This window comes from Zosterops lateralis (genome assembly GCF_965231275.1).
Source record: "Zosterops lateralis genome assembly, chromosome: 3".
NCBI lineage: Eukaryota > Metazoa > Chordata > Aves > Passeriformes > Zosteropidae > Zosterops > Zosterops lateralis.
The window spans coordinates 336,387-361,721 of NC_139764.1; the positions used below are offsets into that span (position 1 = coordinate 336,387).

The window sequence follows — 25,335 nt, forward strand, 5'->3', positions numbered from 1 at the left end:
ATAGGAAAATGCATTCACTGATTTTTAAGTGTGGGATACAAGAACAACAGTTTTGGGCCTTGTTCATGTAGTCTGAACTCAAACCTGATGTTAGGACTGAGTTCCTCTTTTCGGCTTTCATAACCTTTCTTTTATACTAGTACGTGTCACACTCGCATCCATGTCTACTTGGCAAGATGTGAAGTACTCTTAGTGAAAAGAAAATACAGCCTGTGAAAATGTTGTGTGCTAGTTAAGCTTGTAAACTTGATAGTTTGAAACATCTGTTCCCCTCCTCTCTTCTTTATGCCTTTCTTTTGGGAAGCGTCTTCCTACAAGGCAAGAAAGTGCAGTGTTTTAATCCTTTGGTCTGCATTTAGATTTCCCAGCATGGCATCTTGTTCCAGGAATGGACACAGTGGAACAACTGTCACCTGGGAACTAATTTATTTCTGTGTAGCATGCAAATTATCTTTTAAATAATTAGAGACTGCACCAAGCAGTGAATTTCCTCACTGATTTGCATTCAGTGTAAGAGCTGAAAGTTACCCCTATGGTACCAGATTTCCTGGCCAGAATGTGCCAGTGCCATTCTCAAATTAGCTTTAACAACAGGCCCCCGAGATCCAGCAAACTTGACAAAGTCACCCCTTCCAGTCATATGCCTGGAGCAGCTGAACGGGAATAATGAGAGAAACAGCATTTCCTTTTCTCTGGAGAAAAGTTCCATTGATTTGGGTATGTGTTCAGTCCTGCAGCTTTTAATTCCACTGAACACATACCCAAATCAATGGAACTTTTCTCCAGAGAAAAGGAAATGTTATTTCTCTCATTCGGTACCTGGGTTCTTGGAGGAGGTGAAGCAATGGGCACACATTGCCCTCCCTCCCAGTTGCCTTGTGCCATGCAGTGGGTGCTCTCCTTGCACCTGGGCCTGCAGCCAGTATGTTCCTGAGCAGAGGGACCTAACAGTGCAGTTCTTCTATGCCAGTGCAAGAAAAAACGTAGGAACCAAAGACGCATTACCTGTGAGCTGAATGGCAAAGCTCACTAGATTTGGAATCCACTTTAGGAAGGAGTTTCTGCAATTTTTATTCATTTTCCATCAGACTGCATCTCAAAAAGTCAACTAGAATTTGAGTCCCCAAGAGCAAGGCTCTTTCTTGCGGGAAGTATTCTCTTGAAGGAAAAAGAAAGCAAATTCCAGTGGTGTGCCCTGAAGGGATACCACGCTGTATGACATCCATGCTCCTGCCCCTCCTCGCTTGCTGGAAGGCCTTCAGATTATTTCCATTATTATTGCCCTAGCAGCAGATAAGAGAGGGGTGGGGAGAGAGGTCTGAAGCTTTTTTTCTGTTCAAGTTTATAGATCTACTGGTCATCAGTCCTCCACACTGCTTCATGCAGGAGGAATGCAACCAGCCAGTGACCCCCTTTTGTGTCCTCCTGAGCTGAAGGCAGCTGCAAGGCAGTTGCCAAGTTATGGAACATGTCCATGGAGCAGTGGAATCTCCCTCTGCTGCATCTTAAGTACAAAACAGATAATTAAAGGGCTCTCCTGATACTTGACAACCAAACAGATGCTCACTGGCATCATGCCTTTAATATGAGATAGAAGTGTATCATGTAAGCTTCATTTGGCATTAATGAAAATCAAATCTAATGTAAATGCATAAAAATTTGACCCACTAGTTTCTAAAATACTTAAGGAGCTTATTTCGCAAATGAGGTGTGAGTGGCTTTTACTTGGGATTTTGTAATTGTGTATTAATGAACTCGTCAGCAACAACCTGCAGAAGATGCTGATTGTGTCTCAGTCCTGTGGTACTAACAATGGTGGTGGGGTGAGGGCAGCACAGGGTGAGGCCTGAGGAGCAGCGCACAAAGGCAGGGCGCGTTTTCATGAGGGATGAGCAGAGAAACCTCACAGGCACAGTCCTCCAGGCAGAGCTCAAAACCACTTTGTTATTTTTTGTTTCAATAGCTTTGTTTCCAGCTTTTTAAGGACTTGTCAAATGGGACAATTTGCTTACTCTGCACAGGGGTCTTGGGCACCATGATGGGGGAAAAGTCCCCAGCAGACATCATCAGGGCTCTTTGGCAAGGAGTTGGGAGAGTGGGGTTTATGGCAGTACTTGTGTGTGGGACAAAAAGCACGGAGCATTTAGGTGAATTGTGGTCACAAAGGAATGTTTTTTTCCCAGCACTAGAATGGAGGTAGGATTCAGTTTTCACTAAGGAACAGGCACTCCATGCATGGATCTGTGGAGATCCATGCCAGGTTGTTCTCAGTGGGCCTGCATGCTGCTGTCCAGGAGCTGGGCACCCTGAAGATCATACAAAGTGGCACAGCTTCAACTGCACCCAAGTACCGACAGGCCATAGAACATGAGGCTGCCAAACATGCAGACGGACTATGTGAAGGGAGTCAGGCTCCCTTTCCCTGAGAGGTTTTAGAAAATCCTTCCAGAAACTGTAAACATGGATAAGAGCACCAGATGTTTCCTTGGCTGATGTCTTCAAAACACTATCTTTTATTTTCACACTGCATTTTCATATTGGCTGTACAAGCTAAATGCTCGAAAGTACTTTGAGCTGCATGAAGAGCATTTGTTTATTTTGAAGTAACCATTTAGGTTTTTCCACTGAAGTTCAATTCCCACATCCTGGTGCTGTTAACTTTAGGCTGAAGGTGATCTGTTAAACAGTGTCATTCAGTGAGGCTGTTAAGCAGAGGAACCACGTTGAACTGTTTATTGACTCAGTGCTAATAAAGCTCACAATATAACAAATGCATTAAGGAAAGGAAGAACATTTGATGTTTTCAGCATTATTGTTAAAAGTTAGGGAGAACTTCACTGATTATCCAGCCTATAAGTAATGATTATTTAAATATGAAATGCATACTACATAGAAAAGCTGGTTTTAAACCAGGCTTTCTGAAATGAAGAGTGGTTGTTTAAGAGGAACACTAGAATGCCCTTCTGCTGTCTGGAATCTGCTGGATCCCACACCATTATCACACTGTGATTACATTTGAGGGATTCCACTTTAGGCTTTTGTTCATCAGGCAGATGGTAAGACTGCCTGATGAGGTGAGATGGTGAGATGTTTTTTCTGCAACGTTAAAACAGACCAGAAAGGAACTGTTAGCAGGTAGTGAGCATGACTGAGAGGGACTAGTGCTGCTCTGTACATTCTGCAGCCTAATTAGAGGGAAATGTACGTGATTTTCCTGAAGAGAGAGACCGGGTAAGGAAAGAGGAACACGTTGAAGGGATATCAAAGTACTAATGGCTTTTTTGCTCCTGGAATTAACTGGTATAGCTGCACTTACAGAGCAAATCGATACAAATGGCTGGAGATTTCCAGATATTAATTTAGTTTTAAAGGGACAGCTAACTTGCCAATGAAGAGCCGTGTAACTAAGAAACCCCACATTCAAATTAGTAAGTTAAAGCTCGTCGGCTGAACCCTACCACATTATTTGCAGCTGAACCTTGCTGATTCATATTAGTAATTATGCAAACCATTATGAATGATTTAACTCTGAATCCATAAACAACTGCAGAAAAGCAATCATACCCCTGCACACAGCCTGATTGATGATTTTGTGCCTCAGGTTTAATTTCCTTTAAATCGTTTTCCATAATTCATTGTGTGTGAAATAGTACTATATGAAAAAAAAATGCTGTAAGCCTGATTTTAGGGTCAGCCACAAAGTGCTCATAGAGAGAACACAGGCAGCAGTGCTTCTGTGTCAGCTTTAAAGAGCAGAGAGGTGAGAAAATTTAGAGAGCAGTTCAGTGAGAGTCAGTACACCACAACTGCTGTGATCTACTAAGGTGTTTAAACTTCACAAAGTGCCAGTGCTGAAATAAGAGTATCTCCTGAGGACACTTAGGAGAACAGGAAATGGCTGCATTATCTCAATATCAGGATCTGCTTTCTGAAGGTGCCTCTGGATACAGTGCTGTAATATTTCCAGGATATTAAAACTGCAGCAAACAGAGCTGATTTATCAGTCATGATGGATGACCAGCATATTTGAAGGGAGAATGCTGGTGAGTGGTGCAGTGTCACCCCCATGATGTCAGCAGCCCTAGTGGAAGTGGGCCAGTGGGAGCAGTACCATCCTCAACAAGGAATGGAGTCACTGGCCATTTTTCCTGAACAAGAATTGCAAGAGCAGTTGTCCTTTGCTCTGGTTTGCCATTGCAGCTATGTTTAAAAGTTGATTGTAAACCACAAGTTTTAAACCAGTCATCTTCCAAAGACAAGACATTGCAGGTTCTATGAGAAGAGGTAAAAAAGCACAGGCTTCCTCTCCAGGATTTGCTTCTCAAAAGGGCCAGAAGAAATGTCAGCTTGTGAATTCATGAGCACTGTTGTTACTTTGTGAACCTGTTCAGTGGATTCACTCATGGATTTGTTGTCCATGAGGCTGTTGGTTTCACTCATTACTGGGTCAGAGCAGTAACAGAGTCCTGGATGACTGAATTTAACAGGAGATATTCAAATGCCTGGACAAACAGGTGTTCAGGGAGCAGAACTGCAGAACAAGAAGGTAAAGACCCTTATTGCTACAAACAGGCTGTTGGTTCACATCTGCTGTTCAGCAGTTGTACATGAATAAGAAATTGCAGGTCGGGGAATATCTTATGTCCTTTGCTGAAAAACAATGCTCTTAGGTGATGCTCTAGGGGATTTTACACAAATTGTTCTTGCTTTTTACCTATGTAAACAAGCTGTCTTTTGAAATCACTGGTCAGATGAATGCAAAAAATGCTCAGTGGAGCATTTATTTATATAGTCTTCAACAAATTATGATTCCTAGTCCAGCTATCCAAGGTATATCAGGAAATATTTTGTATCTTTTGCTGGTATTACCGTATCTTTGTAATTAAGAGTCTTAAAGATATGTATATATTGTTCTCAAAACAACACATTTTGACTTTTCCTGGCAAGATGGGATGTTCCATCTTACGTGCTTGTGTTGGAGAAAAGACTTAATCTGCAAGTTGTGCTTGGGAAGCATTGTCAGGATGGCATTAAAATTAAAATTGCATTGCATCCCATCCTTTCACAATACTTTACTGTTCTCACTCCTGAGAAGTGGAAGTCCTTGCTCTGTGTAGGCACTCCTGGCATAATTGTGTTCCACTTGAGCCTGTGTCCACTGAATGGTTTCCATCTCCTCTGTGCTTGTTCTCCTGGAGTGATTCCTGAGATGTGCGAGCAGCGGCCTTTCTCTGCCTGACTGGGCTCTCAGCAGAAGTACCCTAGCACTGGGGAGCTTTGGACATCATGTGCCAAAGGCACCATTGAGAGTCTGAGCTTCCACAATCCACCAGAGCCATTCCACATATGCTGGAGAATGACTTTGTATGTTCTGAGGGTTTGAGAAGGGACAGAATATCTTCCAGATGTAACTGGTAGAGCCTGGAGAATTTTGCATTTCAAGCATTAAGTTTCTTAGAAAAGAAATTTCAACCTAGAAAAGTTGAACATCTGTCTTAAAAATTCCCTACGTTGTACAAAGCTTGGGAAGCTACAGAGAGGAAAGGAGACTCTCAACTCCACACAGATTGCCAGGAGATTAAGTTGATCAGTGACTCTGCTTATGTTGTGTACTGAAAGCCATGGTGCTGCTCTGTGTGTGCTCACAGTGCTGGTGCTGAGGGCACAGCCAGCACCAGAGGGCCACCGGGCTTAATGGCACTGAGGGCAGGGCACTGGTGACTCGTGAATGGCTTTGGGAAGAAGCAAATGCGATTTCAAGAGATTTGTATTCAGGATTGCTTAGAGACATTTATTGAGAGCTGCAGATTCAACCCACATCATAGGCTGTCAGAGTTTCTGAACTTCCCTTGAGAGTGTGTGTGTTGGTGGAAGAACAGGGGTAGGAGGGATGTGAGGAGTTGAATTTGCATTGTTTCCATGCAAGTTCTGAACATAAGCATAAGAACAGCCACAGACCCATCATCCTCCAAACCTGTTAGTCACTGACATGCCAATCTGCAGAGGGATTTTTCAAAGGCACCATCACCAGGTGTCACCTGCCCTTTGAGCAATGGAAGAGGAAAATCCCCTCCTGGTCCCAGCCTCCTTGCAGTGAGAAGGCATCAATGCACCACCACAGCTCAGGGGTCAGGATTGATCCCTGGAACTAGACTCTAGCCCAGAGCATGGGATATTTGGCATAAGACCCACTCTGTTGCAGGTAGGGGATGTATCACAGAGCTGAAATTACTCATCTCTCTTTTTATCTTTATAATTTGCTTTTTGTTTTGTCCTTGTACAAAGCAAGGATGATATACTGAAGGTTTTTCATTCAGGTTTTTAAGGTTTTCTGGCTTCACACCTTGCTGCCAGTGCTATACTGCCTGCCACCAGACCTGACTCAGATGGCAGGTCAATGTTGGGTCCTTGCTGCCAGGACATAGAGCCATCTTCCACAGGGGCAGAGGCTTCCTCTCCAAATGTGGTGTGTTTCTGAAAATTAAATTGAGAGTAACTCTAGGCAGCTCTCAGATAGACAGTCATGTGTACACTTCATTTTTGCTTGTTAACAGTGCCCAGCTCTGTCCATTTTATTTATATGTCTTGCAAAGGGAAGAATTCTGTGCCTTCTGTTTCGGACACCGCTAAACATTTCCTTCTTCCTCGCCTCTCATCTAATGTAGGCTGCACCTTACACTGTAGGCTAATGTAGGCTACACCTTACAAATGAGGTAGCACAGACTTGAAATGTTATTTGTCAATGAAAGGTGAGACCAGGTCCTCCACAATGCAATGGATGTTGTTCATTGTCTTCTGCAGGAGCCCATTCCATCCCACCAGACACAAACGCCTTCCCATGATTGCTGCCGCCACTATAAAAGCTTCCAGCAGGGATTCCCGCTAGGAAGTTACCAAGTTTGCACACCCGTTATGCTCCTGGCAGACACTGTCGTTTTGTACATATTTAGCCTGATCACTCTGGCAGGTTATGAAAGACTAAATGATGCAAACACATGTGGCAGATGCCATTCTCGAGATAGCAGAGGAGCCGCTGAGCCCCTGTTGGGAGTGTGCCAGCTCCATATCCTACACTGAAGTGCTTTATACTTTGAAGCCTTTCACAGCTTGGCCCTAAGGGACTGCTGCTGAAGAGTTGATAAAATTCAGAATGAGCCTCAGAAAGTCAACTTGTTGGTTTCAAAATGGGGTTTTTCATTATTAAGCTTCCCTTTAGCAGACATATGTAGAGCTGCTCTGTCAAAGACACTGTGTTCTCTCTGAGAAAGGTGATTTGAACTGAAAACATAAATAGATGGAAGCATAGAGCTGGAAAAGAAAGTGAATTGTTTATGTGAGCTGAATCTCCAAATGGTCCTTGGTGTTCTTCAGGTGAAGGGAAGTGAAAGAAGTCTGGGAGTAAATGTTGGTTACTGGGAGCTCCTCCTGGCAGTCTATCTAGAAAATATGGACAAGGCACTCTGTGCCCCCCGAAAACAGGCATTTTATTTGCATTAAAGATTCCAGACTGGATGGCACACTTCAGGTCTTGAGCTCCAAATCTGTGGATATTGACAGGAATGGTTAAAGTTGTGGTTATAGATGGAGCTAATAACAATAGCAGGAATATGTAGCGCCCCTGAAACATTTATAAAGAGTGTTAAGTGCTACACCTCAGTGACGCAGGTGAGCCCCTTAACTGAGGTAAGGCAGTTGACAAGGTTGCACCTCAGTTGAGAGAGGAAATCATCTGCTCAGGGTTATAGTTAAAATTAAAATGCCAGCTTGAAGACAAAACATTTGGCCAGTGGAACAAGGCTTTTACCACAGCATATCAGTAAAAAGAGAGTATTACCTTAATGTATTCTTGTATAGCACCTCCCTTTCTCTCTTTGCTATTTATTACCAACAGTCAATTAAAGGTTTGTGTTGGGTGGGGTTTTGCTTATGAAATTGAAGGGGTTTAAAATATTATGGTATATAGTGTTTTTCTCCAGCTCACTGCACACCTTTGAGGTGTGCAGTTACTAAAATAAGGATTCTTATAGCTGAGCTCATCCTTTCTAACCTGCATATCCAAATGAGCAGGCAAGCATCAGTCCCGGTAACTCCTGGGCTGGGCAGCAGTTGCTATAGCAAGGATGCTGTGTTTGGGATGGTGCCCGTAAGTATTTATACTGTGAAAAAGGTCTATGGGAGAGAGCCCTGCTGTGCTGGAGACTGTGCAGATTCTGAGTGGCAGCCCCAGCTAGCCTGGCACACAGAAGGGAATGGGAATGCTGAGCCAGAGAGGGGCCAAGCACGTGGGCATCCAGCCAAGCTGTGCCAGGCCCATGGAGCATTTTAATGGGTGTGAGGGAGAGCTGAGGTGTCTTTCAGAGCAGGAGGGAGCATCTCCATGTTCGTTGGACATGGAGAAAGTAAAATCTGCAGAAAGGAAACTGCACATTAGTTCTCTCTGGATGGGTATTTCAGGATTATTAAATCCATGTAGTGTATTTAAGTTGCCTTATGTAGATGCTCACTTAAGGCCACACAGCTGAACCAGGCAAGAAGGTCCCTGTGCTCCTGAGGGCAGTGCCAGGGTCCTGCTGCCATTCCCAAGCTGTGAGTGTTGGTGGCAACCACACAAATGCCCCCCTCTCCCACCTTTCCGGCTGAGCCTGCTGACATCTGCTTAGTCATTATGAGGATGAGCATGTGGCACCTCCTGACTGCAGTGAGCATTAATAAGAATTACTCTCTGGGCATCTCACCCAAGCTGTAAAAATTATCTTTCATTATAAAGAGAAGCAAATCACAGCTTTGTAATCTGGCTACCCTGGTTATATTTACAGCAATGAGGTTCTACAGGGAGCAGTTCTACAGTCCTCTCTGTCCTTTTCCTCCTTTTTCATGGAAGAATGTTGCTGTGAATGCTGTCACTGAAAGAAAAAGTTACAAGAGCTTCCTCCTAGAATCAGTTCAATTTAGCTTCATCACACTAGTGCAAAGAACATATTGCAGTGCTCTAGTGGCCTGTTTTTCTGGCTTTTATTAATCCAGAAACCTTAATGATGAACAACATTTGTGTCATTGTCTACACAAATTTAATTTGTTTATGCAGCAGTTCAGTTAATCCTGCAATCTGCTTTTCTCAATTGAGGACAGATAATGGAGACACCGTTCTTTGCAGGTCTTCAGGCTTTTAAATTCTGATAAAATCAGGATTCTTCACTGGGTCTTGCCACAGCTCTGAATTAAGCCACTTTAAATATAATTACTGAAGCTGGCTGTACATCAGGAACATCCATTAAAAGAATTGATTGACCATGCTGTTACAAGGAGGCATTTTATGAACAAATTATCATGATGGGTCCAGAACTGTAATTTATAAAGGCAAAAAAGCAGGTAAATACTTTATTAGTGGTTAATGAGAGGTTCACAAGATAACTAAATTTCTTCTTTTTTACCCAGCTACTTCAGGGAACCTTGGTCCATGGCCATCTATCACAACCAGTTTATTGATCTGCAGAAGGAACTGCGCCAAACCTTGATGTCAGAACAGGTAAGAAAAATGACTGGCGAGTGCATTTTATTATTTAGGTAATTTGTTAAGTGTTGTTCACTTTGGTTTCTTCTCCAATCTTTATCCTGAAGCTTTATGTTTCTGTTTACCTCTCTCTTTGGGGAACCCTGAGCAGACAGTATACCTCACAGGGCAGGGTCACCACATACAGCAGATTGTTCAGTTTTCTTATTTGGACATATTCTGAAATCTGCCAGTAGACCTTAAACTCACTTTGTTGTCCTTCACTGCATTTTTGCATTATACCTGCAATTTAGTACAAGTACCCAGTGGAATCTAGAGCCTAGCTTGTCTATGTATCCTCAGTGGTTTAGAAGTGTTCCCTAACAGGAACACACTATGGACCATCCTATACCTGTCTCAGCTGAGCCTGTGGGTAGGTTTTTCAGCACTTAATCACAGGGAATGGCTTTTGTAGTCCAAAGGGTGAAAGCAATTGGCTTTTTCAGTGATAAGTGAATTTCCTGAATAAGGGTGAAATTAAAGTGTTTGCTAATGCTGTTTACAGCTTTGGCCCTAGCACCATAGACAGAGGCATAAATCCTCAGCAGCCTGGAACTGCCTGCCCAAAATCCAAAGTCACTGTGCTCCACAGGGAGAACTAATAACAACAGCAAGTGTCCAGCAGCCCTAGAAATGGCTCCTCCATCCCCAAGGAACTTCTGGCTGATCCCAGAGTTTGTGGTCTGAGCTCGGTGCTTCCAACCCACTGCCCAGGACCAGTTCACTCTGCCTCTGCTCACACTGCTCCTGCTTTTGTTTAACTCCATGCGGTTCCAGACAGAGTTTTTAACGATGTGGAAAACGAACAGAATTAAGTGTTAATGGAGACAGGGTGGCAGGAGGAAAGGAGGTTGTAGAGCCCATGGCACATCCATCTCTAGGGCCCAACACTGTCACATCCCAGCTGCAGCTACAGGTGCTTAAGCCCTGCCTCCTCCCCAAAGGGCTCAGAGCAATTTGCCTCCTGTTGTCCTGACCCAGAAAGAGCCTTGGTGGAGTTTAATTTGGGTTCTCCTGGAAGACCTCTATAAAAGGGTACAAAATTAAGTTCTGTGCAGAATAAGGGGCCTGATGTTAAGTGTTTTTCTTGACATCATTCAAATATATGCTGTGTGAAAACATGAGAGGGGAATTTGTGCCCTACAAATGAAGGACTCACTTGCCTTACCCTGTCTTTGTGGCAGCAGTCCTGACACAGAGAGTCTCCCTGCATGGACTGGAAGCAGCTCTGTGTGAGCCAGGATTGTTCCTATAGATATAAGTGATGATATCTGCATCTGAATGAAAACTTGGCATTTTGGACTTTTTTTCATTATTATTTTAACTATATTTACTAAAAGTGATTTAAACTGTACTTAGTAAATGTCACCATTTATGTTTTCATTGGGTGTTCATTTTGGGCACATTGCCAGATCCACAGTAGGTACCATGTGCTCATGGAGTATCTCTTAAATGCCTCAGGACTGGTTATATTTCTATATGAGGTAAGAGACCTACTGTCTTTGCCTCCTGTTGCTCATACTCTAGCTTGTTTCAGCATGCAGAAAAATTACTAATGAAGTGTAAAAATGAGGGAAAGAGATGTTTAAGAGCTGTGGGCATAAGTGCACAGAAATCAGATATTTCTGGTTAGTTTGTAGAGAAAGTGGAAATCAGTGTCCTGCAATAGGGGTATAACATTTACATAATTGTTTGCTAATCGAAGCACTAACTACACAGAGAAGCCAGTTTCGTTCTGGGGACAGGCCGTGCATTTAGCCCGTGTTGAAATTGTCACCCGAGGCTGCCCTGGCAGTGCGGGGCTCTGGCAGGGCCGCTGGCACGGGGCATGTTTACCCCTCAGGGATCGCAGCCATGTGTTTGTGCCGGCGTGCGCAGCTCCGGCGATGCAAACATGCAGATGGCAGGGCTGGGGGCTGCACCTCCATCAGCTGCTGGATGCTGCCGCATGCCGGGGGCACACGTGCCGCGCCAGACCTTTTGGAACAGCACTTGTCGTCCGTCAGGAATAATGGCCTGGTGCTCCAGCTGCAGCTGGGCCATGCTGAGACTCGGTTAAAAGCCACAGTAAATATAGGGCATGGGGCGGGGGGGGGGGGGGGGGGGGGGGGGGCGGGAAGCGTGGAATTCCGCTGGCAAAACCACTCTGACAAGCCGTGTAGGGACAGCCGGGAGTTCCACACGGGGTTGAACCAGACAACCCTTGCACCTGTGGTCGGTCATTTGTTAGGGAGACGTGAACACACAGTCGAGCACCACCAGCCCCAGGGTGCATTCGGTGCCACTAGTGTGAGCCCCACTCCATGACCCACTGCCTCGTGCCGCAGCCCTGGCATGTTTTCAGGCCGTTTTCGGACCCCGCTGCCACGCTCTGTGTCTCCGGAGTGTGCCCCGTGTCCTGTTCGTCTGTCGGACAGCTCTGTCCTGCAGGTGCCCGGGCAGCCTCCTGCCGCCGAGCAGCGGCGTGAGCAGAAACCCGGTCGGGCGTCGCTTCGGGAGCCCGTCCTGCGCTATCTGCGCCACCACCGTGCCCACCTGCCCGTGTACGCCCCAACAGACGCCTACAGACTGCTGCCGGCTGCAGGTAAGAGAGAGACAGCGAGGCAATGGGTCTCGGTGCACGGCCTCAGCAGTCATGAGGAGTCTTGGGCTGCAGCCCTGGCTGTGGTGGGGGGTCTCGGTGCACAGCTCCAGCCGTGGGCAAAGGGGTCTTGCTGTGCAGCCCCGGCAGTGATGGGGGGGGGGGGGGGGGGGAGTTCGGTGTCCACCCCCGGCAGTGATGGGGGCGTCTCAGTGCACAGCCCCAGCCGTGGCGGGGGTTCTCAGTGTAAAACCCTGCAGTGACGGCGGGTCTCTGTGTGCACCCCTGGCAGTGATGCGGGGTCTCGGTGAGAAGTTCCTTCGGTGTGAAGGGAGGTCTCGGTGCGCAGCCCCATCGTTGAAGGGGGCTCTCGGTGTGCGCGCCCGGCAGTGAAGGGGGGGTCTCGGTACGCAGCCCCGGCGGGGGGCGGCGGCGCGTGCCCGCAGGCTCGCAGCTGTATGCTAATACACCGCGGGCCGCCGGCCCGCCCCGCCTCGCCTCGTCGCACGCCTGTCCCACCGGGCGGGCGGGGGGCGGTCCCTCGACCCCCCCCCCCCCCCCCCCCGCCGTCTGGCCCGGCCCGCCGGGGGGGTGTCCGGGGAAGCAGCGGCCCCCGGCGCCCCCCTGCTCGCCGTCCTTTGTGCTGAGGGTCGCGCAGCTTTATGCTAATAACGCCCACAAAGGCGCTCGCGGGGGGGCCCCTCGCTCGCGTGCCGCCCCCGCGTGCCCCGCGCCCCCCAGAAAGGGCCCGGCGGGAGGCGGGGAGGGCGCTGCCCGCACGCGTCCGCCGGTCCCGCCACCTGCGGGGCAGCCGTGCGAGGCCCCGCGCGCCGCCCCGGACAAAGGCCTGTGGGAGCGGGGCCGCGGCCCGGGGCTCTCCCCGCCGCGGCTGCACCTGCCGTGTCCTCGGGGGCTGCAGGCGCGTTTGCTTAGGCACCGACTGTGACATGCGAGAGCGCGGGGAGCGGGCACCCTCCTGCCCTCTGCAGTTCTCCGCCGCACCTCGTACCGACGCGCAGCGTTTCGGACTGAAACCGAGCACCACCGTCGCCGTCCCTGCCTGTTCCGGGAACCGGGCCAGACCCGTTAGGGTTAGAGTAACAGGTTCGGTTACCACCGGGCTGGGTCTGTGGCTCCGCCTGTCCCGACCCCGCAGCAGCGCGGAGTTGTTCGATTCGCAGGGTTGTCGGGATCGGTCGGTACCCGATGACCTGTTCGTTATTCCTTCCGCTCGGACAGACCTGTCGTTGGCCACCTGCTGTCTCCGCTGGGCAGCACCCCGACGGGCAGCCCAGCTCCCCTCTGTGCCGCCGTCGCCGCCGCCACAAGCGCCACGTTCGCCTCCTCCTCCTGCGCCAAACTCCCCTCTCCCCGCACCCCGGTGCCGGCCGCCCCCGCAAACAGTCCGCCCGCCGAGAGCGTAGGGTGCTTGTGCCGAGCTTCCCGGCGGCGCAGCCTTGGCTGGCGAGCGGCCCAAAAGCACCGCCCGCTGACAGCCCCGCTGCCGGCGCGGGGGGCGGCACACAAAGGCCGCGCGTGCCGGGCGGGAGGAGGCGGGGCCGGGCGTGTGCCGGTCCGGGCTCAGGTGCGGCCGCGCCGCCGCCGCTGATTGGCCCGTCCCGCCACCGCCGGCCCGAACAATGGCCCCGGCCCGCTTAAAGGCGGCGGCGGCCGCGCCGCAGGCAGAGCGAGGAGGCTCCGTTGCGGCTGCCGGCGGCCCGGAGCCGGTGTGAAGATGCCCCGGGGCTTCCTGGTGAAGCGCAGCCGGCGGCCCACCCCCGTGTCTTACCGGACACGCTGCTGTCGCGAGGCTGCCGCCGGCCCGCCGTTCCCCGCCCGCGCCGCCCCGCCGCCCGCCTGTCCCGCCGCGCCGCCGCCCCCGCCGCGGGACTCTCCGCCGCCGGTACCGTTCGGGACGCCCGATGCTGCCGTGCAGGCGCTGTACAGTCCCACACGGCTCGTCAGCAGGGACAAGTACCTGGAGCGCGGCTTCAGCCTGGGCTCGCCTGTCTCGGCTGAGTCCTTCCCCGCGCCGGCCGTTCCCGCACCATGGACCCGATTCTCTTCGCCCCGGCTGACCTCAAGCTCTGGGCCGCTGCTGGCCACGCCGAGCCACTTGCCGCCCATCCCGGCCCCGGTGGAGCCCCTGCACCGCCCGCCCCGGCCGCGCCGCCCACCTCGGGCCGCCCGCTGCCTGCCAAGCGCCCACCGGGCGCGTCCGAACCCGGGCGACAGAAGGCCCCGTCGGGTAAGAAGACGAAGGCGATCCGCAAGCTGACTTTCGAGGACGAAGTGACCACCTCGCCTGTGCTGGGGCTGCGCATCAAGGAGGGCCCGGTGGACGCGCCCAGCCAAGGCACGGGGCGGCTGCACCCGTCCGCTAGGCGAGTTCATCTGCCAGCTCTGCAAGGAGGAGTACGGGGACCCCTTCGCGCTGGCGCAGCACCGCTGCTCCCGCATCGTCCGGGTGGAGTACCGCTGCCCCGAGTGCGACAAGGTCTTCTCCTGCCCCGCCAACCTCGCCTCCCATCGCCGCTGGCACAAACCGCGTCCGCCCGCCACCAAGAGCGGCCCCGAAGCGGGCCGGGCACCGGCCGCGGGCCCGGGCCCAGCAGAAGAGACGCCGAAGGAGGCGAGCGGCGGCAGTGGCAGCGGCAGCGAGCGGGATACACCGAGCCCTAGCGGAGCCTCGGAGGCGGGCTCCGAGGAAGGGCTCTTCGACTGTCCCCGCTGCGCCAAGCGGTTCCGCCGGCAAGCCTACCTGCGCAAGCACCTGCTGGGGCACGCCACACCGGCGCCCACGCAAACCCCGGCACTCACGCCGGCCCCGGAGCCTAGCCCTGAGGAGCTGCCTGCCGCCGAGTGCCGTCTCTGCCCCGTCTGCGGGGAGACCTTCCCCAGCAAGAGCAGCCAGGAGCGGCACCTGCGCCTCCTGCACGCCGCCCAGGTCTTCCCCTGCAAGTACTGCCCGGCCACCTTCTACAGCTCTCCCGGCCTCACCCGGCACATCAACAAGTGCCACCCCTCGGAGAACCGGCAGGTCATCCTGCTCCAGGTGCCGCTGCGCCCCGCCTGCTGAGCCGCCCGTGCCTTCCCCGCAGCCCCGCGCCGCTCCCCTGGGGCCGCCACACGATTAGCTTTAATACGGCTTGTGACCTGCTGGAATCTGGCTTTATACTTACTTTCCCGGGGTCTCTCTCTTTTTTCTTTTTACTGTTTTTCTTTTTCCAATTTTTTTTTAAATTTTGTTCCTTTGCTGTGGTTTTTATCGATGTGAGCAGATCAAACTGCATAAGAGAAACGAGTGTTTCCTTTAGTGTAGCCACAAATGCCTTGACTCTGCTATGGATGGTCTTCAGAAACTGCTGTAGAAACTGCCTTAACTGTGACATGCCAACTTTCTGTTTCTGTTCGTTTTGCCCTTAAGGTAGCTCATGCGTTGTCTATCTGTATATGTTGGTTTGAGTAATTATGTTATTTATTTGTTATTTATTTATATTAATTATGAAGATTGATATTATTTGATTGCAGATATTCTAATGCGCTTTTTTGGTCTCCCTGCCTGCCATTTCACTGTGCATTTTAGAAGATCTTTTCTTCTTAAAGGATCTGCTAAAAAGGTTTTAACTTTTATACCTAGAATAACACATGATGTTAACCATTTTATCCCGTGCAACCAACAGCTCTTTTAGATGCAATCTCTTTTTCTACACACATTATTTTCTTAACTGTTAGCTATTTTTAGAGTGCTTCAATAGAACTGTTTTAACTGTATAATTATTTACTATTCAAATAAAATATTTTCAAATTCAAGTGTGCCCCCACCCATCCTGCTTCTCCCTGCCATGCAGACCCTGGAGGCTCAAGGGGGCTGGCACCCGGCTCCACACTGCAGCTGGCAGGGGCCTCCATAGGCACCAGCCTGCTCTGCGCCGTTTGATGAGATTAATTAAAAAGGAATTAAAGGGAGAAAAGGAGCAGGGTGCGGCATGGCTGCTCTGGGGGAAGGCTGCCCCCTGAGCAAAGGGGTCCCCTGGGCATGGGCTGGAGCCCCAGCCCTGCCTTGCTCCAGCCAGCACCAGGCACAGCCTGTCCTGTGCTCTGCCGCTGGGGAGATCTGCCAGGGACCTTCCGTGGAAGGTGTTGGAGGGAAAGCTCAAGGAGAGGCAGCACCTGTAAACAGAGAACTGCAGAAATCCCTGCCTAGGAGGGTGGTGCTGTTTGCTGGTTGGGTGCTGCGTGTGCTTGGCACTGAGGTATGGGGTTCAGGGGCTCAGCAGAGCAGCAGCATCCTGCTTTGGTCATGAGCTGTGAGCCTGGCACAAGGAAGGCCAGGCATTTCTCTGCTTCCTGGCAGGGCTGGAGCCAGCTCCTGCCTGGCCCTTGCACCCTGCAGTGGAGTTTCTGCCGCATCCTTCAATAACTGTATATCTATCTCCAGGGCTTGTGTTTGCATATGGGAATCTGAAGGGTTTGGTCAAAACTGTTGTAAAATCTGTGTAAATGGGGAAGGTGCATGCTGGGTGTGTGAAACTCCTCTCGCAGACAGGTGTTTTATGCACCTGTACTGATCCCCTTTGCCAGCAGGAGCAGCTAAAGAGCCAACTTCATGGCATGCAGATCTGCTTGGCAGCCCCAAGAGCAAATCCCTGCTCCTAAACTGGTGTATGAAGGGCAAGGGGGCTGTGAGGGCTTGGTGTGGACATAGGGGCTGCTCTGTCTAGGGGTAGCAATGCCTTTGAGGCTTTGGCTCCCTGGAAGAGGTTTCCAGCATGTTCCTGCAATCTTCTCTCACCTAAAGGCTCCTAACCCTAACCCTGATTCACTGAGGGAAAGGCAGGTGGTAGAGCTTCCTGGAGTAAAGTTTTCCAGGAACTGACTGAGTATTTTATGATAAAGCAAAGCTTGTTGAGAAAGAACATCTTTCTATAGAAAGATTTATTTGGGGTTTTTGGTGGTGGGTTTTTTTTTGTTTTTTTTTTTTTTTTTTGTTTGTTTTTTTGTTTTCTTTCTTTCTTGATCAGTCAGGCTGAACAGTACCAGTTTATGGGTACACTCCTGCTGTCTTGATTCCTAGGAAACCAACTTGGTATTGGGCTGACTTCAGGCCTAGGCAAAGGTGTGGTTTTAGCTGTAAATCAATACACTGGAAAAGAGCACAGCCCAAGAGACACAGGCAGCAAAGCCTTTCCTGGCTTCCCTGGCCCTGGAAAGCCCCAAATCCTGGGCTGTTGCAGTGTTGTAGCTGTCTGTGGAGCAGGCTCTCTGCTCCCCAAGGGGACTTTGCCAACATACGTGGCCATCCTCTCAGGACACTGGACACCATTTCCAGAGCAATGCTGTCGTGGTTTGAAAAGCAAAATGAGTGAGAGGCTCAAAGTCAGAAATACAATTTAATGAGAAGGTAAAAAGGTAATAAATAAAATAATATAAATGCAATAACACAAAGGACCACTGACAGAGTCAGAATACAACCTGAGCAGGATGGTGGAAGCAGTCCAGATGAGGTGGTCTTCCTGAAGCAGTGATCCTGTAGAAAAGGTCTGGTAGCTCTGGTCCTCTGGGAATCCAGTAGGTAAGGGCTGCTTGTACAAATCCCAGATTATATCCAGGTGAGAATGCTTGGCTCCTCCCCCTGGGCGGAGCATCTCACAATGGGATGATGAGTTGTGAAGTGGGTCCTTGATGGCTCATTAAACAGAGATATCTCCTGGAGGGAGTTATCTGTGAGTCATGGGCAAGGCGTTGATGGGCCATTAGCAGAAGACACCCCAAAGGCAGAGGGCCTGGAAACACTAGAGTACTGCCCCACTTGGTTTCAACAGTTCATGAAGATGGTGATAGAATAAATACTTTGTGTACATCCTACACTACAACCCAGGACAAATGCCCAGCACATCCTCTGGAGAAGGCTAATGGCTCCATCCACTCTGTCACAGCAGTGTCCCTGCTGAAATCTGTGCTCAAAGCCTGTGGCACCAACGGGCTACAAAACAACAGCTTCATACCGCTGTCCATTTCCTAATAGTCAAGTAAATCCATGTCTGTCTGCTAAGAATTGGTTGGAATTTGTGAGGGCCAGAAATCCCCAGGTTTTTTGAACTGTCTGAGTAACCATCACCCTGACTTATTGCATCTCCTGCTGAGCAGAAAGGGTGATGAGTGGAGACTTCTGTGTTGGGGAGGAATAAGGAGTACACTGGAAATGGCTCTGTTCACAAACATCCTGTAAAAGGCATTATTTGCTTTTGACATCCCTGGGCTGCAGCAGCCTGGGCAGAGCTGCTGTGCCTTCATGTCTGCAGCCATTCTCCCCTAGTCTGCACTGCTGGGCAAGCCCCAACTGCCTGAGGGGTTTCTGGAGCAGTTCCTTGTGAGGGTGAGCCTGGACTGCCTGATTGCTTTTGCAGGGAGCCATCGGCATCACTGTTTTGCGTCTCTTGCCACCTGGCATTGAAGGGCATTGGCATCGCCCTGACAGGTGACTAAGGCTCCCACTCACACCAGCATCCTTTGGACAGTATTTTGGGGATGGATCTGTCTCTGCCCCTCACCAGTTCCTGCCTTGCACCATCCCACTGCCCAGACCCCCAGCACTGGGCCCTGTCTCCTGCTCTGTATCTGTGAAGTCTCAAGCCCACGTGTAGCTCAATGGCTGTCCCGGGGGCTGAGCAGCGCGGCTGAACCCAGAGTGCTCTCAGTAGCAGTCCCTGGGAATGCAGGTTGCCTGGTAGGTGCTATGTCCTGGCCACCTGGCAGCATGGCCAGCCAGTGCTGTGCAAACAAAGCCTCCTGCTGTCAGCTAACAAATGAATTGCTGATGGCTCTTGGTGCATCCAGCAGGAAGAGGTTTGGGTGCCATGGAAAACACTGATCCTGCCCCAAATGTGATGCAGTGGAGGCAGCTGGCACAGAGGTTGCTCATGCTCTGCATTCAGGCAGAGGGGTTTGCTCACTGTGCCAGAGCCTTCCTCCTCTCTGAGCACACCGAGACCCAAATGTGTGATCTGGGACTGAGTGTTGTGAGCACAGGGAAAGGAGCTGGGAGATTAGACAGAGGAGCCTGCAAGGTCCTGAGAAATGCAGTATGGACACCAAAACTGTCCCATTGGCCCAGCCCTGGGGCAAGCTGCTCCTGCCCACAGGGGAAGACTCTCTGGAGGCTGCTTTTGCCCAGGGGAGGTTTTAACAAGTTTTGGTAGGAACATCATGGTCCCTTGCAGCCATCAGTGCAGTGAGGTATCTGTCAGCTGCCTCACTGGATGGACTCACTGGGAAACACATCTGGGCACAGCTCAGGGTTTTGGGGGGGCCTGCTTAGCACCTCCCAGTCTGTTTCTGGGGTGGACAGCTGGGAGGTATCCATGGGATTAGGGCAAGCCTGGAAACAGGACAAAGATGGGCCTTTGCCTTGGATTTCAGACTCTTCCTTACACAACACAAGCCTTTTTAAAGAGGCATTGCTGTTGTTAAGTTGTGAAATGGCTCATGGAGTCTCAGGTGTTTCTTTGGGGCACACTGTGCCTGCAGGGTGCCACAGGGTGCTGTGGTGTGCTGGTGCCAACACACCTCCTGCCCCATTGCTCCCAGGTCAAGAGTGCTGGGTTGGGGTGTTTTGGTCTGAGTGGGACAGCAGTTCCCTGAAGCACCCAGGCAGCTCCCCTTGGTTAAGCATCTGGGTGTGCAGGTGCATCCTGCTCATGGCATTAAATACCTCAGACACTTCCATGCAGGTAGCAATCCTCATCAGGGCTATAAATGGTTTTAATAAAATGCAATTTACAAGCCACGTAACAAAGGTCTGCCTCTGGCAACATTTGATGCACTGAGATGGGACATGCCAAGTGTGGGCTGTCCTGCTGTACTGGCTTCACACTGGACACAACCAGGCTTGGTTCTTACCTGTGCCATTGGATCCAAGTGCTGGGCTGCCCCCAGCACTGCTCTGACTGTTGTTTTCTCCTCAGCAGGCAGCCAGGGACCAAAGCCAGGCAGAGTTGGGCATAGCAGTGGCAGCGGGAGCCCTACACTGGGACAGGGACCCTCCTAGGAGCACATCCTACTGAAATGGTAATTGGGACATTATTTGCAGCAGCCAGGTCCAGTTAAACCACCTGTTCCTCTTAGAAGAGAACCACTCTTTTTAAGCTCTAATAAAGCTCCCTCGCAGCTCTAATGGTGAGAGCATACACAGCCCAGCCCATTCCTGCCTGGCTCTTGTGTTGTGCCACTCTGCTGAGGCTTTTCAGCCTTCTTTAGGGAACGGGGAAGGTGAGTGATGGGGAGGAATATTAACTAGAGCAAAGGCTCTGCCTGTGCTCTGCTGCAGGCACTGGGCTGGGGGAGAGAAGGAGTGTGGCTCAGCTGCAGGTTAAAACAGGTTCTGCTTTCTCAGGGTATGAGATTATGATGTGTTTATAATTTATTTTACAGTTTTTTTAGAGGGAAATTGCCTGTAGTGCAACACCACCAGTTCAATGAAAAATATGAGGAAAATTATGTACAGTTAGGGGTGTCTGAGCTAGGAGATTTTGGTTTAGTTACACACACAGAGAAGAAAATCAGAATTTACTACATACAACAAATTATATTTTGCATTTGTCCCTGGATTCCTGGAAGTGTCCAAGGCCAGGTTGGATGGGGCATGGAGCAACCTGGGATAGTGGAAGGTGTCCCTGCCCATGGCAGGTGGCTGGAATGAGATGAGCTTTATTATTCCCTTCCAACCCAAATTATTCTAGGATTCTGTGATAAAATAAATGTAAAAAATATATTCCTTTTATAGCAGTATATTCTATTTGGATGACCTATATAAGTAGACTTCAGAATATGTAGGTAGTGTATAATATATTACATGTATTATAACAAAGCATATTATATTATAAAATAGATACGAATATGTCTGTTATATATTGCCACTTAGACAATGCATATTAAATACATTATCTACAGTACATAATATCATATATACATTACACAGAATTACTGATACATTCTAATGTTGATGTAATGAAACACTCTTGTCTGACAGGAGGTTTTGTCAGCTCTGCAGCCAGGATTTGTGTACCGTGGAGGACAGAGTGCATGTGCTTGTATGTGTGCACACCTGGCATATCCACTATACATACATGTCATACATGGTCTGAAATACTGTTACTGTATCTATAAAGTGCATTGAATATTCCATGATGCACATCATGTATGTGCCAAATATGACATGTTGTTTATATCATGCTATACAGAATTTGTACATTGCTGATATAATTTACATAATTTTCTTATATACATTTAAAATAAAAGTATACTGCATATATTTGCACACAGTATTACAGTTAGCAAAGTAATGTTATATTTCACGTCATGATACGTAAATATAGCTAAAGTATATACCAGGGATGTGTGCTTATGTAGGTATACTTGTGTAATGTAAAATGTTGTATTTATGTAACCTATAACCAATTTTTTGATAAAATTATTGCCTTTATAGTCAATATTTAATATTCAAAATCAGGCATTAATAAGGCAAAACATATAGTGCATATATGATATAACACATTGTATAAGATATAATGCATATCACATTATATACCTTGTATTATACCTAGATTATAGATCACAGATTGCATATATTTTCCTTAATGTAACAATACATACACACTGCATCTCTGTGAACTTAATACCTGTAACATATACTCTAGCTAATAGAAACACAGACACGCATAACATCATGTATTTGATACGTAATTTGAAATACTGTAGCATATAATACATAGAACATAAGATGAGATCCCAAATATTTTTTCTATAGTTACAGAGAGCATTGGTGTAGGAATAAGATAAAAAAGTTTTTAAAAAATGCTAGGTATTCTACTAAAGCTGAAAGAAGGTATAATTAGAGGGGATAGTGGGAGGAAATTCTTGCCTGTAAGGGTGGGGAGGCCCTGGCACAGGTTTCCAGAGAAGCTGTGGCTGCCCCATCCCTGGAAGTATTCCAAGGCAGGTTGGATGGGGCTTGGAGCAACCTGGGATAGTGGAAAAGATGTCCCTGTCTGTGGCAAGGGTGGAATGAGATGACCTTTAAGTTCCTTTCCAACACAATCCATTCTGGAACTCCATGGAAAGTATAAACTAGTCTATATATTATTTAATTTAGTAAATTATTTTTAATGCCATTTTTGTGCCTGCTGCCATGGGTGCAGGGCTGGGGGTGCCATGGGCCCACGTTCCTGCCCCTTGCTGGGCTGGCTGCTGCAGCTCCTTGGCTGGGGCTGTGTCCTGCCTGGCAGGGCCCCAGTGCCCTTGGCCCCTGCAGGAGCCCCCGTGAATGCCGGTGCCAGGCTGTGCCAGGCCTTCGGCTATGTGGGAGCTGCTCTCTGGCCAGAGCTTGCCCTGTGCCCACCTGCTGCCAGGGCAGTAGGGACACACAGTTGTGCCAGCCCTGGTAAGCAGCACTGCTGGTCAGAGCTCTGCCAGCACAGTCCCCGAGCAGTGACCCCTGGCCCGCAGAGCAGCCGACCCCAGCCTGCTCTCCACCCACATGAGGGTGGTGGTGCTGGGCCTGGGGCAGGGATCCTCCTTGGGAAAGGTAAGTGGAAGCTGGGTTCCCAACAGCTCATTAATGCACATTTACTTCTGCGAAGGGAGCTTTATCTGGAGCTAGCAGGATTAACTCTCCATTTCTGGTTAAAGCACCTGAAAGCAATTTAGGAGAGGACTTTGCTGTGGCTCTTCAGCAAAGGAAAGGACATTTCCTTTGTCTTTTCAGACATCATTATGGCTGAATGCAGCCCCCAGCATTCGTTTAAGGAATGTCTCTGTAGAGAAGAAAATCACCATTAAAAACCTCTTATTTTTAATACTGATGCAGGTGGGTGGGCCATGAGGCATTGCAGGGAACAGGTTATGGACAGTGATTTCTGGGGGCCCTAAAGGTCTGTCACTGTGCTTGATGCCATGGGCAAGGCCAGGCTCGAAGGACGTGCCACCCTGCATGGTGTCAAAGGGCACTGCTGCCATGTGGGGCCAGCAGGGCACGACTGTGGGTGCCCCTGTGTCATCCACACCATGGTGTGAACTCCTCAAGAGCACTCCAGTCTGGGAACACTGCTGCCTGCTCTGCACCCGGCAGCTGTTTCTGCAGCCTCAAGCCCAGCAGAGAGGGACAGAATCCACATCCAGCAGGGACTATCCCTGTCCCTTGGGAGCCAGCCCTGCACACCCACAGCACCTGCAGCAGCCAGGCCCAGCAGCACCACCAGCGTCACTGAAGTTCCAGGCCTGGCACCTCCCGCCCGCTGCCACACACACCACACAGGTACTGCCTTTTATTGCTCTGGGGAGAAATTTTATTGTGAGCAAAGATTTATTAATTTTGTGAGGGGTAACAGAGTGGCTTTGTCATCCAGTTCAGGGTGCAAAACCACAGAGAGTTGATACAAATTAATAGTTTTTTGACATCAGGAAAACATGATTTTTATTGATGTCTTAATTCTTCCCTGAATTAGAGGCACATATTGCTCTAAGGAGAGAGAGCTCCTTACTCAGAAGGATGCCTTTGAAATGGGTTTCAGACCAGCTACTGGATAACTAAGTGCCAGACAACATTGCCTATCCAGCCCTGAATGTAAAATAAAATAAAATATATGTTTTATTTTCTAGGTTCCTTCACTGACAGAAAATCAATAGACAGCAGAACTGAACTGAGAGGCAAAAACTCAAACTGGTTGTCCAAGCCCTCAGTGACAGAGGCTCCTTCCTTCAGCTGCACCAGGTGAGTTCCTGTCAGGCATAGAGCGCATGGCAGAGCCCAAGGGCCGCCTCTGCCTCGGCATCACAGGCTATGGCTGGAATGTGTCCCATAGGCACAGGGTGGCCCCTGGCCAGGTGCTGGCACTCAGATGGACAGAAGGCCAGCCATAATACCAAGTGTAAGTGCAAAAACAAATGAGGACCTTACAGGGCAATCCCTTCACATAAAGTAACTCCCATTCTATTGGGAGGTGTGTGTGTGCATGTGTGTGCGCCCAGGAGCAACAAAGCAGCAGCAAGACAGGGCTCCATGGATCTCAGATTTCTGTTGCTTTAAAATACCTGGGATTTAACTATAAAAAATTTCACCCCATCAAAACCTACGACACGTGTAGACCAAAACACATCAGCTACTGCCAACACAAGTTCTGCTCACTACAGCAGGTGGCAGGAGGACACCCTAAGTCCTCAGAAGCCTTCAGCTGTGTTGTCCTCTGGCTAGAGACAGGTCACAGCCTGCTGGGGCAAGAGTTACTCAGGGGGTTACTGAGGTGGTTACTCAGTTCTTCGCACTGTGTTGGGAAAGAGTCATGGCAGGAGTGTGGCTTTTGCTCTTCTAAAAGAGATTTGCTTATTTTTGTTTCTCTAGGGAGCAGTTCCAATGCACAGCCATCACACACGCCACAGAAAGGCCATGGCACTCCCAGAGTGGGACAGCACTGACTGGAGAGCTCCTCCCTCATACACCCATGCTCCAGCAGGGAACATTCACTATCTGGCTAGTCATGGCTTCTCTTTAGAAGAAATTCCCTAATGCACAGGTAAGTGCTGCCTGGAATGACTAAAGCAATGTTCTAAGGGTACATTAAATAACAGGTTTCAGTGCTGGTTCATGACCTCCAGCTGTGGCACCTGTGCCCAGGGCCTTGGGGCCCTTGCTCACCTGGTGCCGGTGCAGTGGTGACGGTGACACAGGTAACATCCAATCGCCAGCCATGTTTGTCCAGACTGGGGAAAGGCCATTTCACAGAGCAAACCCCTCGCCCAGCCCCTTCAAGATGTGTTCACTCAGAACTGCCCATTCTGATCTGTGCTCAGGTGCTGTGGGCTGCCCTAGCCGCAGCTCTGTGCTCCAGGGCCTCAGGTGGATGCCTGGCAGAGCGGCAGAGCTTTCCAGAGACCCTGCTCCTGGAGGCACATGGCAGTGTGGGCGAGGGTGGCTCCACCAGCTCGACGCCAGCGGTGCCAGTGAGGTCAGCACTTGCACTTGTGGTGAGGCAACCTGGAAAACAAAGTGGGCAGGGAAAACTCAGGTCAGGATAAAACAGCCTGTGTCCTCAGAATAACCACATGGCACAGTGCAGCCCCTCCCCTCACCTCTTCCCAGCCTCTTCTGGGGATCACTCAGGTGAACTTGACCTCCAAAGGAGGAATTTGCTCCAGGCAGCTGGAGAAC

General features: G+C 49.6%; 3 protein-coding genes across 6 annotated transcripts in view; 2 read left to right on the forward strand and 1 right to left on the reverse strand.

Annotated features, from left to right (window-relative positions):
• The window catches only part of CFAP61 (cilia and flagella associated protein 61), a 90,064-nt gene extending 69,118 nt beyond the window's left edge, over nucleotides 1-20,946 (forward strand). Inside the window, exons 25-27 of the mRNA XM_083856672.1 lie at nucleotides 9,436-9,526; nucleotides 11,981-12,134; nucleotides 20,099-20,946. Coding sequence (XP_083712798.1) covers nucleotides 9,436-9,526; nucleotides 11,981-12,134; nucleotides 20,099-20,181 — 328 coding nt within the window. The 3' untranslated portion in view covers nucleotides 20,182-20,946. The remainder of the gene's footprint in view (nucleotides 1-9,435; nucleotides 9,527-11,980; nucleotides 12,135-20,098) is intronic.
• Nucleotides 13,772-15,910, forward strand: INSM1 (INSM transcriptional repressor 1; the record flags this gene model as incomplete). The annotated part of the gene is given in 4 exon segments (XM_083857771.1): nucleotides 13,772-13,838; nucleotides 13,841-14,173; nucleotides 14,176-14,477; nucleotides 14,479-15,910. Coding segments are annotated over 4 exon segments (1,434 nt in total). The 3' UTR covers nucleotides 15,211-15,910.
• A 2,507-nt stretch (nucleotides 20,947-23,453) lies between the features above and the next one.
• The window catches only part of RALGAPA2 (Ral GTPase activating protein catalytic subunit alpha 2), a 99,852-nt gene continuing 97,970 nt past the window's right edge, over nucleotides 23,454-25,335 (reverse strand). For 3 of the 4 annotated variants that reach the window (XM_083856668.1, XM_083856669.1, XM_083856667.1), the window contains one exon: nucleotides 23,454-25,161. In XM_083856668.1, the coding sequence (XP_083712794.1) occupies nucleotides 24,974-25,161 (188 nt within the window). In that variant the 3' untranslated portion in view covers nucleotides 23,454-24,973. The remainder of the gene's footprint in view (nucleotides 25,162-25,335) is intronic. The other variant, XM_083856670.1, reaches the window with a different exon arrangement.